Source organism: Cavia porcellus, unplaced genomic scaffold (assembly GCF_034190915.1).
Source record: "Cavia porcellus strain 051 isolate PalLab524CR breed Dunkin Hartley unplaced genomic scaffold, mCavPor4.1 scaffold_6, whole genome shotgun sequence".
NCBI lineage: Eukaryota > Metazoa > Chordata > Mammalia > Rodentia > Caviidae > Cavia > Cavia porcellus.
In genome coordinates this window covers 1,832,641-1,848,479 of record NW_026947489.1, presented here as the reverse complement: position 1 = coordinate 1,848,479, position 15,839 = coordinate 1,832,641, and the positions used below count along the sequence as shown (strand labels likewise).

The 15,839-nt window shown below is 55.3% G+C and overlaps 1 protein-coding gene across 2 annotated transcripts in view; it reads right to left on the bottom strand.

The window, feature by feature from the left end:
* Nucleotides 1–15,839, bottom strand: part of Cyfip1 (cytoplasmic FMR1 interacting protein 1) — a 79,594-nt gene that overhangs the window by 47,862 nt on the left and 15,893 nt on the right. For both annotated transcript variants that reach the window (XM_063249799.1, XM_003461081.4), the window contains 4 exons: nt 2,411–2,528; nt 1,596–1,685; nt 526–603; nt 221–322 (listed from right to left, as the gene is read on the bottom strand). In XM_063249799.1, the coding sequence (XP_063105869.1) occupies nt 221–322; nt 526–603; nt 1,596–1,685; nt 2,411–2,527 (387 nt within the window). In that variant the 5' untranslated portion in view covers nt 2,528. Of the gene's footprint in view, nt 1–220; nt 323–525; nt 604–1,595; nt 1,686–2,410; nt 2,529–15,839 lie in introns of those variants that run through there.

Here is a 15,839-nt window from a genome sequence, read left to right as displayed (position 1 = left end):
CAAGCGCAAGTTGGCATAGAGAGCTGGAACCCCGTGCTTAGGGCTCATAGAGAGCAAGTTTCCACGAAGGAAATGCAAAGCCGCCCTGGGCGGAGAGGGGAAGTGGCACACCACGGCCTGCCCGGTGAGGGACGCTGCTGCCCACGCTCTGAGCCTGCTGCGGTGGCTTTAGCTGGCACGCACTCAACATGAAACCACTGAGATTAGTTTCCTGTGTTACCTGAAAATACATAAAGTTCATCAGCTTCGTGACCTCAGGCTCGAGGACTTCCACAGTTTTCTCATAAATTTCCACTCTATTAGGCTGTTCATTACATTTCACCTGGGATGCAGAAACAAGGTGAAGGGAGGCGGCAGCATTGCGGCCACATCCCATCCCATCTGGGGGCTGCAGGAGGTGGCCGCGGGGGGGGGAGGACTGAGGGGAAGGCGGGGCCAGGCTGGTGGGCGGGGCCGCGGGGTGGGCGTGGTCTGGGCTGGGCAGGCAGGGGCGGGGCCTCGCAGGGCGGGGCATTGCTGGGGCACCTGTGGGATGGCGCGCGAGCAGCTCCTCCAGGTGTACAGCATGACAGCATAGGCTTGGCCTTCCTCCAGCATCTCATTCTGCAAAGCACACAAGACCATAAAGGCGGGAAGGGGACACCACACCAGCTGCTGAAATGCGGAAGGTGCCACAGACTACGGTGTCGCCCTCTCGGGACCCCTCCACGCCAAGGGACCACTGCTGGAAGCCTGAGATGCTGCCACAAGCACCCCACGGCCTCGGCCCTGAAGAGCAGCTTCATGCAGCTGTGCAGCTACCGGCGTGGGGCAGGTGCCTGGGCGGCGCAGCACAGGGGCATGGCAGTCTTAGTCTCTTTCCAGCCCACACCAGGCCTCTGCGCCCAGAGGACCAGGAGCGATCAATCCCACAGCGCCTGCAATCCGGGGGCTGCGGAGTGTCACTGAGTCTAAAACTTCACTTAGGTCCTATTCTTTCCTTCATTTGGTTTCCTTTGGAAAAGATGGTTCAAAAATCACACTGATGTTCGTTAAAATGTCACCTGCCTCTGGCAGCGTTTCTGGGTTGCTTTAAATTAATCACATCCTCTGACCCTGTAACTTTGTGTCTACTAGAAAAATGTTAACCGATTATTCCAAAAAAGGGGAAACTAAGTAAAAGCACAAGAAAAGTTGAATTGCAGATGTTGGCAAAATGGACCACGTGGCCATGAAATGTGCTGTTTTCCTGGCACATTTTCAGGACATGTGACGATGCTGGTGAAATCACTGAGACACGGAAGGATAATAATGCAACTCACTTGGAAAGTGAACTCCCCTGCGGGTGCACCGCGGCCTGTAGGCCAGGCCCCACCCGCCCTGGGAGAGGCCCCTCCAGAGCACGCACACACTCTGCTTTCTCTGCGCCGAAACAGAGCCCCACATTTCCAGGAAAAGCGCACACTCCTTTTACAGCAAGAACGCCAAGCTTGGGCCATGGCGGGCACACCCACCGGTCTTCCTTTTCCTTACTACCCAATAGGAAAACACAGAAGGCTGTGCTTGCTGTCCACCGGTGCCCTCCCCTCCGGGCAGCAAGGGCCCAGCAGCCTTACCATGCTGGAGTGGACAGTCGCCTGCTCAATGTACCGCGCGATGCCAGTGACAAATGCATTTCTGTCTTCAAAGTTAGTGTTGAAGTTTGGCTGAACGGAAGAAGAGAAATGCCACGCCGTGAGGTCAGGGCCCAGCTGTGCCCGGCGGCCACGCCGTAAGGTCAGGGCCCGGCTGTGCCCAGCAGCCACGCCGTGAGGTCAGAGCCCGGCTGTGCCCCCGGCGGCCACGCCGTGAGGTCAGAGCCCGGCTGTGCGCCCGGCGGCCACGCCGTGAGGTCAGGGCCCGGCTGTGCCCAGCAGCCACGCCGTGAGGTCAGGGCCCGGCTGTGCCCCCGGCGGCCACGCCGTGAGGTCAGAGCCCGGCTGTGCGCCCGGCGGCCACGCCGTGAGGTCAGGGCCCGGCTGTGCGCCCGGCGGCCACGCCGTGAGGTCAGGGCCCGGCTGTGCCCAGCAGCCACGCCGTGAGGTCAGAGCCCGGCTGTGCGCCCGGCGGCCACGCCGTGAGGTCAGGGCCCGGCTGTGCCCAGCAGCCACGCCGTGAGGTCAGAGCCCGGCTATGACCCCGGCGGCCACGCCGTGAGGTCAGAGCCCGGCTGTGCCCAGCGGCCACGCCGTGAGGTCAGGGCCCGGCTGTGCCCAGCGGCCACGCCGTGAGGTCAGGGCCCGGCTGTGCCCAGCGGCCACGCCGTGAGGTCAGGGCCCGGCTGTGCACCCGGCGGCCACGCCGTGAGGTCAGGGCCCGGCTGTGCACCCGGCGGCCACGCCGTGAGGTCAGGGCCCAGCTGTGCCAGGCTCTCTGCTGCCTGAGCACCCACCTGGTAGAGCAGTGAGGACGGCAGGGGCTCGATGCACGGTTGCTGGTCAGGCAGAGGCAGCTCCTCCAGGAGGTCAACATTGGACAGCGCGTCCTCCAGCGTCACCTGGGCCGCCATCCTGGGACCGAATGGAACACAAAGTCACTTTCTTTTTTTTTTTTTTTGTCTTTTTCATTTTTATCGGTACCAAGGATCAAACTCACGACCGCCTGCTTGCAAGGCAGGTGCTTATGCCGCTGAGCTAAATCCCCAGCCCCACAAAGTCACTTTCCATGGGAAGCTGTTGGGAGCCGCAGCCCCGAGCCCGGTCGCCTCACTTGGCGGACGTGAGGCCTGTAGTAAAGAGTAAAGCCTGAGGTAGATTACCCCTCCCATCGAGCACGTTAGTTTCCTGCTTACCGCGTAAGCAACCCGCTCAACAATATAGTCTGCCTGGCAACTGATGATGTTAGCCAATCAGCTTGCCTTGCTTACTTTAACATGATTGGACACTGTATCCGTATATATACTGGTGCCACCCCTGGGGGGGAAGAAGAAGCCCGGAAGTAGAAGCCCAGAAGGAGCCGCGGGGAGCGGACCAAAGGAGGCTTCGGCTGGGAGCGATCCCAGGGCAGGCTGTACGGAGAAGGAAAATAAAAGAAAAGGTTGTCCACTGCCAGACTTTGTCGTGTGTCCTTCCTGCCGGCCGGGAGCGGACATCGACATTTGGTGGCCCGCACGGGGACTGATCACCCCCGAGACGTGACAGCGGACAACGCTCCAGTACAGAGCTGCGAGACAGGTGAGTTGGGGATAAGCCTGGGCTCTGGGTGGCGCGCACCTACAGGGCTTTTAGACTCCCCTCAGGCTCACGCGTAAGTGGCGGATTCCTTGGGCCTCACGCGGTGAGTAACATATTAAAAGATGGGAAACATGCTAGGTAGTAACATTAAGAGCGAGGGTGGTTGTGGAGAAAGCTCTCAAGAGCTTACAAAAGTACGCAGGGTATTTGAGCAGGCCCAGTCAGGGAGCTCCCGAGAGGGGCCCGTCAAGGGGAACAAAGATGCTAAGGAGAAGGACGGGGCTCTAGCCTCGGAGTCGTCTGACTCCTAGGACGAGGGAAAGTTGAATGGCAAGGAGGCCAAAGAGACCAGCTGTCAGGAGCCTAAGTCGCTCGATAAGGAGTCGCAGGGTTCTTTCCCAGTAATTCAGGGTACCACAGAGCCATTTGTTGACTTTGTGGCCCGAATGCAAGATGCTGCCGATAAGATATTTTCTGATCCGGGAGTGGCTCGACCGCTGGTAAGGCAGCTGATTTTCGAGCAATGTACAAAGGAGTGCAAGGCAGCGATAGCTCCTCATAAGAACAAGGACCTCAACGCCTGGATTAGGATATGCAGAGAGATAGGGGGGCCGCTCTCCAACTCGGGAGTGGCTGCTCTCCTGGCCGCGGCTGTACAGCAGAGGGGACCTCGCGGGTTAGAAGGGGAATGTAAGGCTAAAGGGTGTTTTGCCTGCGGGGAGCCAGGACACATTAAACGTCATTGCCCAAACAATGCAGATGCTAGGCCTCGCCCTAGGAATGAAGAACCATATGTTTGTGGGCGATGCAAGAGGGGATCACACAAAGCTGAGGAGTGTAGGTCGGTCTTTGATGCTCAGGGCAACCGTATTTGTGGACGAGATGCTAGAGGGCCAAAAAACGGCCAGAGGGGGCCCCCTTCACAGGCGGGCCCCCGCCCCAGAGACAGGACAGCTCAGGATGGCAGCCTTCAACAAGGGCCACCCCTGGGTCAGCAGGTGTGGACCTCAGTGTCGCCTCCAGACTTATACAGAAGGTCACCATTAGGACGGATGGCGTTAGGACCCTAAATGACATGCAAAAACTATTGGGAGACATTAATTGGATTAGGCCATATTTACATATACCAAATTCAGATCTCAAATCCCTGTTCGACCTTCTGAAGGGAGACCCAGATATAGCCTCCCACAGGAGGCTCACTCCTGAGGCAAGAGCTGCCTTACAGAGAGTGGAAAAAGCCTTAGGTGGGGCTACCTTACACAGAATTGAACCAGGGCGACCCTTTGATGTCTGTTTGCTACAGACTAGTCTACAGCCCACAGCGGTGATTTGGCAGAAAGGACCATTACTGTGGATACACCCTAAGGTCTCACCGGCAAAAGTCATAGAGCATTACCCGGAGGCAGTCGCTTCATTGGCCCTTGAAGCGCATGATAGAGCTGTCCAACATTTTGGCTCAGGACCACAAGCCATCCGAGTACCCTATACCGCCAGCCAGATCAAGACCCTGGCTGCCTGCATAGATACATGGGCCATTCTGAGATGTGTTTTCCATGGGGATATAAACAATCAATACCCTAAAGACCCTATCTTGTCATTTGTCACTCAGCACCCTATAATTTTTCCAAAGGTTACTGCCTCTGAGCCATTAGTCCCAGCAACTACAATATACACAGATGGCTCCAAGACGGGGATAGGCGCCTATGTGATCCTAGGCAAGCCCCCGGTTACCATACAATTTGAACCTGATCAGCCTCAGGTGGTGGAACTGCAGATCGTTAAAATGATTCTTGAACGGTTCTCAGAAGCCATTAATATTGTCTCCGATTCTAGGTATGTGGTCAATGCTATGCAAGTGCTTGAGACTGCCGGTTTAATTAGATCCACTTCCACAGTGGCTGGACTGTTCCTGTCTATCCAGACATTGCTTCAGAACAGACACCATAAGGTCTTCACCACCCACATAAGAGCACATACATCCCTGCCAGGGCCTATGGCACAGGGGAATGCGGCTGCTGACACTGCCACTCGCCCGTTATGGATTTTTACCTTACTAACACCAATCGAGCGAGCCCGTGCCTTCCATGATAAGTTTCATGTCAATGCCAGGACACTAGCAAACCATTTCCATGTTTCCAGAGCAGATGCACGAGATATCGTGCGACTATGTGACTCCTGTGCCACATACAAACCTGCCATACCGATGGGAGTAAACCCTCGAGGTTTGATCCCTGGTGATGTTTGGCAGATGGACATCACACATATACAGGAGTTTGGGACTCTTAAATATGTTCATGTTTCCACAGACACCTGTTCTCACGTCATATTCGCAACAGCAGAAACAGGTGAAAAAGTGTCTAATGTGATCAATCATTGCCTGGCGGCTTGGGCCGCATGGGGCAAACCAAAAATATTAAAAACTGATAATGGACCAGCCTATATAGGCAAAGCCTTCAATGAGTTCTGCAAAATGATGGAGGTTCAATTAAAACATGGTATCCCATACAATCCCCAAGGTCAAGGAATCATTGAGAGGGCTCATAGAAGCCTCAAAGAAATTTTACAAAAACAAAAAGGGGGAGTAGGCCAAGGCCTGGCCCCAAAGGCACGATTATCCATGGCACTATTCACACACAATTTTTTAAATTTAAATAATGATAATTGCTCCCCAGCCGTGGAGCACTGCAACCCTTCCCCCAACCATAAAGGGTGGGTGAAGTGGAAAGATGTCCTGACAGGACAATGGATGGGCCCGGATCCAGTGGTCAGCTGGAACCGAGGCGCGGTTTGTGTTTTCCCACAGGAATCGGGACGAGAACCACTGTGGGTACCGGAGAGACTGACACGGGCGACAAAGCCCTCGACTGAAGATCAGACCTGCCCTACCGGAGATCCATCACAGACCAACCAACAAGATGAATAGAAATAGCGGTAGCCCGAAATGGACAAGAAGATCCTCAGGCATATGCATGGCTCGCTCGCCTAGCCTACGACCGAGTCTAGGGGTGGTGAGCTTCCCACACTCCTCCTCTAAAAAATTATGACATAGCTGGGTAGGAGAGTCAATGACGGGTAAGAGCGTACTCCCCCGGTGCGACTCAACCTAAGCCAGGCCCTACCCCATCCTGCACGTAAGCCGCTGGACTGTTAGATGCTGCCCAGGTCTAAATTTCTCTCCGAGGGGATTTCTTTACGGAGAGGAAATGAGTGCAAGCTTGTGTGCATCCAGGTTCCGTCCAGTTTGTGCCTGGCCCTAGAAAAAGGACGAGGGCCTCAGGGCCTTGGCAGACCATGGGACGGCCGACCAGGGTCTAAGCCAAGGACCTACGGTGGGCCTACGCATAGGGCATAAGCCTCTGCACCCAGTCCAGGAAGGGCTACGATGCGCACATTTATAAAAAAAATAAAAAAGGGGGAGATGTTGGGAGCCGCAGCCCCGAGCCCGGTCGCCTCACTTGGCGGACGTGAGGCCTGTAGTAAAGAGTAAAGCCTGAGGTAGATTACCCCTCCCATCGAGCACGTTAGTTTCCTGCTTACCGCGTAAGCAACCCGCTCAACAATATAGTCTGCCTGGCAACTGATGATGTTAGCCAATCAGCTTGCCTTGCTTACTTTAACATGATTGGACACTGTATCCGTATATATACTGGTGCCACCCCTGGGGGGGAAGAAGAAGCCCGGAAGTAGAAGCCCAGAAGGAGCCGCGGGGAGCGGACCAAAGGAGGCTTCGGCTGGGAGCGATCCCAGGGCAGGCTGTACGGAGAAGAAAAATAAAAGAAAAGGTTGTCCACTGCCAGACTTTGTCGTGTGTCCTTCCTGCCGGCCGGGAGCGGACATCGACAGGAAGCCAGACAGGTCTTCTCAGGTGGAGGCCCAAGACTCCCTGGCCTCTTTTGCTTCTCCCAAGGGCCCTGGGTGTGACTGATGCAATCCTGGCTGGCCCTTGGGGTCGGATCAAAGCCACGAGGCAGGAAAAGTTAAACAGATAGGGTACAGGTCCTGAGGGTAACTTAAATTAAAAGGCAGGCCTAAGTGAGCTAACACACCAATGCCTAATGGTTTGCGAGCCACAGAGAGCAGGTCCTTAACCAGAGGGGAGAGACCCTGGAGGAAGCAACGTGCAAATGAAGCAGTGGCATTCCCACATCCAAGGCTTACCTACCACCAGCCGGGCCTGCTCTGTTAGGTACACTAGCAGCAAAGCCGTATAACCCCCAGCCTTCACCTGCACGGGGTACACCTTCAGAATACCCCTCTCTGACCAAGACAGCTTTTCTTTTACTTTTTCTCATAAGCACATGTTTGGCCATTTCTCAACGCTTGCTCTTGCTGTTTGGGCGACTTCAGTCTTCCTTGCCCCAAAACAAGGACCCCAGAGCAAGGGAGGTCCAGTTGGAAGGTGCCCCTCCAGGAGTATGCGGGCCAGGGAGTGTCATGTTCAAGAAGCACAGGCCACCACCTGTGCCACCACTTCCTGCCACCTGCCCACATCCCCCTGTTCACAGCTAGGACTCTCTGCAGGATCTGACAACCCTGCTGTGGGGCTGGGGGAGGGCCAGCGCCTCCTCCAATTGTGCTGGGAATGGAGACAGAAACCACAAGGGCTTTGCTGGGCTGATGGCAGAGGAGCTGCCCAGGCAGGCTGGCAGGACAGGGAGGTGGGGCAGCCCACAGGGACACAGCTACAGTGCACAGAAATGCAGGCAGGTGCCATCCACACACACCCGTGCAGCTCCATGGGTGCAATCCGCACCTGCTCCACACCAGCCCGAGACCTGCAGGGCCACCCCGATGGACACTGGAGACTGTCAGAACTCTACTGCACTCAGAGATGGCTGGGCAGGGGACGAGGGACAAAGAAGCCCAGGTCAGTTTTCCCACCCAGACCCAGGGCTGGCTTGGTGAGTAAGCCTTGGGGCTGCTGGGCTGGAGCTCGGAAGGGAAGCCCCAGGGATCTGGAAAGTCCCCAGGGCTGCGTGAAGGGGAACTTCCAGCCTATCCACACTGCACTGCCCTCACACCAGGGCGGGGCGGGGCCGCAGCTGGCCCAGGGCACAGATCTGACTGGTGCTTCGTACCTGCCTAACTGTGGCGCTAACACTGAGCCGCACGTGCAGGAGGCGGACTGCCTTTAACCCTGTTGCCTGCCTGTCATAATAAGATACCGAAGAGACCCAGGACACCTCTCAGTGTCCCAAATGTCCAGCTGTGATCCAAACCACTCAGCACACGATGACCCAGAGATACTTCAGCTCCTCCAGGAGAGACAATCCACAGATACCAACGCAACACAACGCAGACACTGTGGTTATCTACATCACATTAAGGCAGCTACCATGACATGTCCTACACATAACCGCAACCACGCTCCCAAGTCAGACGGAAAAGCTGAAAATGCAAACAAAAAAAAACAAGAAGAAAGGGCCAGACGGAAACTTCAGAACTAAAGACACAATACGGAAAATCTAAGACCAACAGGAGCTCAAGAGCAGAGGAGAGACAGCCAACTTGAAGAGAAAGCAATATAAATTATCTAATCTGAATTCCAAGGAGAAAAAAAGGAGTGAAAACAAAAACATAAAGTGCCTCGGGGACCTCCGGGGCAGGAGCACAGGTGAGTGTGTGCACAGCGCTGGAGAGGAGCAGACCTCACCGGGAACCCCTAACCGTGGAGGCCCTGCCCGGCATCTCTCATCCCAAACAAACCCGTGCTTGCATCAGCAGCACATACACCACGAGTAAACCCAAGGAGGAACAGCTGGGATGACTGCACTTCCCTCACAGAGCAGGCGGCCGGGGAAGCCATGGCTTCGCGCACGCCAACTGCACACACAGCACCACTGTGCTGCTCCGGCCCAGAGCCCAGCAGCCAGCTCAAAGCAACGGCGGCAGCGAGCGGCAGGACCTCGATCGCCTCTGCGATTCTTTAACAAGGCTCAGCAGAGGAAGCAAACGGACAACACTGTCAGGTGAATGTCCAGTTCATAAAAATACTGAACTAAACCCCAGCTCCTAGGCCAACACAGCTGTAAATATTTATAATTAAATTATATAAGCCTAAGACAGCCGGCATAAAAGGGGGAGCCCAAGCTTTACAGTGCTAACATTTCCACCTTCTCTACAAGTAGTGAAATTGTGCTTCTCATTAGACTGTGGAAGGCCAACTAGCATACTTTGTAATCCTCAGAGCAGCTGCTAAAAGAAGGCTACAGGGAGCAAAGTAGATTAAGTTTTTTTTCTTTTTGAGACAAGGTCTCGCCATGTAGTTCAGGCTGGCCTTGAGCTCAACTTTGTAGCTTAGGCTGCTCTTGAACTCACAGTGATCCTCCTGCTTCAGTCTCCCAGTTTTAAATAGATGATTTAGAAAACATTAAAGTGGGACACCAAAATGTTCAAATACCTAAAAGAAGGTGTGAGGAGGCTGGCGGGCAGCTCCGGGCAGAGCACATACTCAGCCTGCCACAAGCAGCAAAAGCAGGTCAAAAAAGGCAGGAGAGGAAGCAGCAATGAGGAGAACTTGAATAAACAGACCTAAATCCAAACATGTCAACAATGAGATTTAACTATAATCTAAAAAAACAAATTAAAAGACAGACTGTCAGAATGGTAAAAAATATCAACCCTCCCCAGCATGGTGGTACACACCCAAATCCCAGTTACTCTGCAGGCTGAGCAGGAGGGCTGAAGTTCAAAACCAGCCTGGGCAGCTTAGCAAGAGCCGTCTCAAAATCAAACATAAAAAGGGGTTGGAGGCATAGCTCAGTGGCAGAAATCCCGTGGGCCAATCTCAGGTACCACAGACACACAGCTAACAAGACTAAAATCTAAAAACGTACATATTTAAATCCCAGCTCAACTAACTATATCGCATTCATCAGAAATTCACCTCAGACAGGAGGTCAGCTGAAAGCAAAAAGGGAAATTATCAAAAACCAGGCAAGCACAGTCAAAGGACGCTGCCCCTGGAGTTCAGGGACGGGATGTCCCAGAAGGACGGCGGGATCGACTCCCTAGGACAAGCAGCCTGGACGTACCTGCGCCTGGCCACAGTGGTTCTAAGCACATAGGGCAAACCTGCACAACCCACAGCTCCAGCTCAGAAGCGAGCAGTTCCCCTGGGCACGGTCCTAGGCCTCCTCCTCAACCTTGCATCGACCTGCCTGCCTCAGCCTCCTAGTGCTGGGATTACAGGCCGACACCACCACACTTGGCCAGCAGACTTCAAAAGGGGAAATCTACACGTTTCCCCTTCTATCATCACAACTTCCTATCCCACAAGTCAAGAAAACAGCACAGGACAGCAGAGCACACAGCAGCCCTGGAAACCCAGACTGGGTCACCGAGCTGCAGAACTGACTGGGGTTAGAAGCCCTCAGTGCACATGCAGGGGCCTCAAAACTGACGATGCCCCTCCGGGCACAGGATGCGGGGCAGGCCTGGGTAAGAACCGGGCTTGGTGGCGTGGTGCACACCGTAATCCCAGCACTTGGGAGGCTGACGCAGGGGGGCCTGCTGTGAGAACGAGGCTGAAAGAGCCAGACGGCCAGAGAGCGAGCTCCCACTCCACAACTAGGGAGACCCCGCCCCTTACTCAGGCGAGGCTCGCACTGGAGGAGAAAGAGGAAAACAAGCCACCATTACTGCACACATTTTTGACCTTTTTATCATTATTTTGAGATGTACTTCTATTTACAAAATAAATGCAGACTGTGGAAGCATACCACGTGACCACAGGCAGCCCTGGCACCTTGCATTCACCGCACCCTCCGCCCCTCCCTTACCCCCAGAGCCCTTCCTGCTGCCAATCTCGACCATCCAGGCTTGCGTGAGTAACACTGCCACACTTGCAAGGCTGTTCTCGGAATCGGCCCTGTCCTACCATGGTAACTTCCTGGGTACCAGCGGTCAGTGCACACTGGCCAGCGGGGCTAGGAACCAGAAGACCAGAGAGAACAGAATGTGAGCAAGAAAGGGTGCAGCCACAGCTCGGAGCCGGAAGGGGACCACAGGTGGACTCTGGGCCTGGAAGCCAGGTGGAGTCTTCACAGCTGCAGCAGCCAGCTGGCATGCAGCTGGCTTCCCAGCCACAGTGGCACCCGCTCTGAGGACTCCAGGGATGCCAACACAAGCCAGGAACTGAGGACATGGCGAGGTGGGCAGGGGGCCAGGGACACACTGGCTCAGCCCAGATCAACAGGGAGAAGCCATTGGAGGAAGCACCAGAGACTCCTGGACGGGCTGAGTGAGGGCCAGCTCTTGTCACAGGAATGAAGGCGGTGGTCTCTGTATCCGTTAAGGCAAAAACTGCCAGGGCAGCTCAACACTGAGGTTGCAAAATGTGGCGAAGCTGCCGTCTGGAAAATGCAGAACTGAAGGCCTTGGTGCCCGGCCTGCGGGGTGAGTGCTAACCCTAACCAGTAAGGCCTTTCCCAAAGCAGGGCTTCCCCACCAGGGGGTTCCCAGCATTTCCGAACCATTCACCCGCAGTTTACACTGAAGGTGGCTAACCTAGCTGCATAACCCTGCAGCGATCAACTACTAAATGTTTTTGCTAACATGTGCAAGGGCTGAGTTGATTTCTTCCTCCTTTCCATGCAAATAGCACTTCTCAGAAAAGCACTAACTTGCAATGCTTTTGTGCGATCTGTTCACATGTTTAAAAAAACTCGTATCTGGAAGTACAGCCTACTTTTTGACTTGTTCCTTTCTCTCCTATATTTAAATGGCAAGATAGGACAGAGCCACATTAAGGAGGGGCTCCAGCCACCTCGTGGAGACAGCTGGCGTGCGCAGCCTGCAAAAGGCTTTCAGTTAGAACCAAACCAGCGTTTCCAGCACAGTTCTGTACCACGGAACAAAACCACTTTTATGACAAAAGCTTCAAATTTCATTCTCAAAAACAGCAACTCAAAACTGGCTCAAAAGAACTGCTTTATCAACAGGGAAAGAAGTAAGCTGGCTTGGACTGTCACAGTAGGGCAGCACTGAAGTCTGAATGCAGGCCCTGCGGGATCTGGGGTCTGTGAGAGTCACTGTCCACGTGTGATAGGCCTTAACCCTTCACCCTCTGTCTTCAGCCCCTGCAGCTAAAACCAGGTCCCCAAGGAGGAGTGGTCTCTGCCTCCTGGCCCCTCCCGAGTGTCCTCACACTGCCACAAGTAGCCTGGCCACCCCCAAGCAACCCAGACCGCCCCCAACACTCACTTCTGCCACCCTTCTTTCCACATCAGCCTGGGCCACATCACCCCCCCCCCCCGCTCAAACACAGTAGTGAGTGGGGTGGCCCTCTCTCCAAACCTTGTTCCGTGGAACCCTGGGGTACCTCACAAGGCCAAGCAAACACAGCTCTGCCTTCACCTATTTTATATACAGGGAAATCTTCCAAGGACTTGCACGAAAAAGTATTCTAATGCTAAAATAAACAAGTAAACAATCAGGAAAGGAGTCTAGGCTGCTCAGAAGAAAGCTACTCCCTCACATGGGTGCAGGACTGTCCAAAAACAGCAGCATCTAGCTGCCAGGGGCAGCCCCCACTGCAGACCCCACCGTGGGGTCTCTGTGATGCTTGCAGCTCCCTTGTCTCCAAGGGAGCCCCTCAGGCCCAGGCTGACCTGCCCTGAGGCTGACCTGTGTCCCCAGACAGATGTCTGGCTGCACAGGGGCCTCACGGTGGAGTCAGCTGTTTTTCACTACAGCCCTGACCGGGGCCCAGGAAAACGGCAACACGCATTAACTCAGCTTCTCCGTGGTGGACCCTGGGTCACAGAGAATCCGATACACTGTCAAGACAAAGGGAAGGCGGCCGCATCCCAGCGCTGTGTACTCCTCCTCTGTGGCTGCGGGCAACGGGGGAGCAGGTGCCCAGCAAGGAGACGCCACCGACCTCCAGGCAGTCCCAAGCTTTCTCCGCTCACAGCCACAGGTGCTGTGTCTGGAGGGCCACAGAGGCACGCAGGGTCAGCAGAGAGGCCACTATGCCTCCTCTGCACCGGCACAGCTCTCCAGCACCCATGGGCTCCATGCATCCTACCCACTGGAACACTGGCTGAGCTTGAGTGCCACCCCCACCAACAGAGTGAGGAGGAGGCCAAGTACACACCCGTGCACCAGGCGCCAGCGCAGTGACAGCTGGGCATCGAAGCTGCCGTTCTTAGTGGTTCCAACCCTGCTGCTCAGAAGAAAGAGAGCTGCCTCCGTGTCCCGTTGTGACACTGTATGCCAGGCAGCCGTGCATCTGCGGGAACCTGCAGTGAGCCCTGAGAACACGTCCCACAGACAGTGCAGCCCCAAGCGCCTGCTTCCCGCACACAGCCCCTGGGTTCTCCTAGAACAGAGGAAGTTGCAGGGCGAGAACGTGGCTACACAGCTATCACCAACCATCTCCCCCACATACGCAGCACCCACTGCACGCTTTCTTCCTCTGGTCCTTCCCCTACCCAGGAAGCACCCACCTCCCACCCACCGAGGTCTGCCCCCGTCATTCCCTGCCCACAACCTCTTCCCTCTCTTTGGCAGCTACAAGGAATGCCAGACAGCCATGGACCTAGGCCACCTCTTCCCCGGGCTGTCCAAGCTCATCAGTGGCATCCAGCCTGAGGTTGAACAGATGACACTGGCCACTCCTCCATGTCTACCAAAGATCCTGCCGGCAGTACAGGTTTGGGAACACTGGCATCAACTTTGAGATCCTCCCTCAATGCACTGAGTCCCCACACAGCAGGGTGGCCTAGTGACACTGGCACCTCGCAGGGGATCCTTCTACCCCTCGCCCCCTCTCTGTTATGGACCAAAAGGCAGGACACAGAGGAGAAGGGGTTTTCTGGTGACCCAGGATTCCAACCTAACCTTCACAAGAATGACACCCTGGCCATCCAGTCCTGCACAAATGGGACAAAAGCAGGGAGAAGTTCTTTCACTGAGGTCGTGAGAACCTTCCCCAGGCTGACAGGAGCCCAGGCCGTCCAGTGCGTGAGGACCAGGACCCCCTCCAGTGTGGCCACTATTCCACAACAGCCTGACCTCAGCACCAGGCAGAAAAGCTTGGCACAAGTGTATCCGGTCACTTTCCAGGCAGCACACCCTGGGAGGAATCTCAGGTCACACAGCTACCATTGCAGCCGCAGGCAGATTCAGGCCAGGCCCCCACCCCCACCGCTGGGCAGGCAGTGCATCCTGGCCAGGGCACCTCCCTCGGCGCTCAGGAGCCGTCCCCACGCTGAAGTTTAATAACGGAAACAGCATTCACAAGCTATGCGCCTGATGGGGTTTTATCCAGCAAGCAGAGGGGACTCACACAACTCAAAAGTACAAGAGCAAACAATCCAACCTGAAAACGGGAAAAGGACTTAGTTCTCAGAAGAAGACGTACAGTCGGCCAGCAGGTCACGAAACTGTGAGACCCACAAAGCACCAGGGTGTAGTGAGAGTCCAGCATGCCAAAGGGAACGACTGTCATCGGACAGAAACACACACACTGTGAGGACGTGAGGAAAGGGAACCCCTCCACGCAGTTGCTGGGAAACAGACTGGTCCGAAGAGAGAGGCTCCTCAAGAGCTAACCATGAGCCGCCGTGTGATCCAGAGTTTGTTTCTGCTGGGAGCCGTGTACCCGAACGAAGCGTCCAGCAGCTACACGGAGCATTGCACCATCATTCACAGGAAATGCTCGCCCTGCGTACTCTCTTCTGCTGTCGCTGACACTAACTACATTCCTAGACGTGACCAGCTTTTCTCCTTGTATGACCTGCCAGCTGGGACCGCTGCGGGTCTTTCTGCTCGGCGGGCTGCTGCACGCACTGCACCAGCAGTGTCAGAGACACCAGCGTCCCAAGCTGCCGGGACACCTGCGCAGGCCAGGTGCCCCGCGTCCAGTCTGACTTTGCATTTTCTGCTGTTAGGAATTGAACCCAGGGTGTCTGAGCAAGGTCTTATCTTTTTACCACACTGGCTATTTCAGTCTTTCCCTCTGGAATTTCCTCTTTTGCTTCTAAATTTACCAAGCGGGAAGGGCTCTGCCGCCAGGCGCAGAGGAGGAAGCGGTTTCTGACCCAGTCCCCCTCGCAGCACCAGCCAAAGATCGCCCACGTGAAAGGCAGCACTAAAGCGACCCAGAAGGACTCAAGCGCTATCGAGACACACTGTCAGAACTCAGGGGTGGACCCAGGCCTTGAACCAGGCGAGTCCTTCTCCTGCAGGAACCCATTTCACCGGGCCTCAGACAGTAATTCCTGGGAGTCTGATGTGCTCTCAGATCACTGCCACTGCTCACACTTAGTAACATCAAAGACCTGAACCCCTCTGCACACAGGAGGCCGCTCCGGGGTTCCTAGGGCCCTGCCCTGCTCGCCACGCCACCCCTGCTTTCTCTCATCTAAGCTGCATCTCATCAGCACACACTGGCTTTTGGTTTGGTTTGTTTGTTTAAGAGGAGGTCTCACTGTATTGCCCAGACTTAGCTTGAACTTCTTCTTTCTGAGACAAGGTTTCACTAGGATAGCCCAGGCTGGCCCTGAACTCTGTGCAGCCCAGATTGGCCTCCTGGTGATCCTCCTGCATCTGCCTCCCCCAAGTGCTGGGATTATAGACGTGCGCCACCACGCTTGGGTTTGTCTAGAACTTTGAGCCTAGGCAATCCTCCTGCCTCAGCTT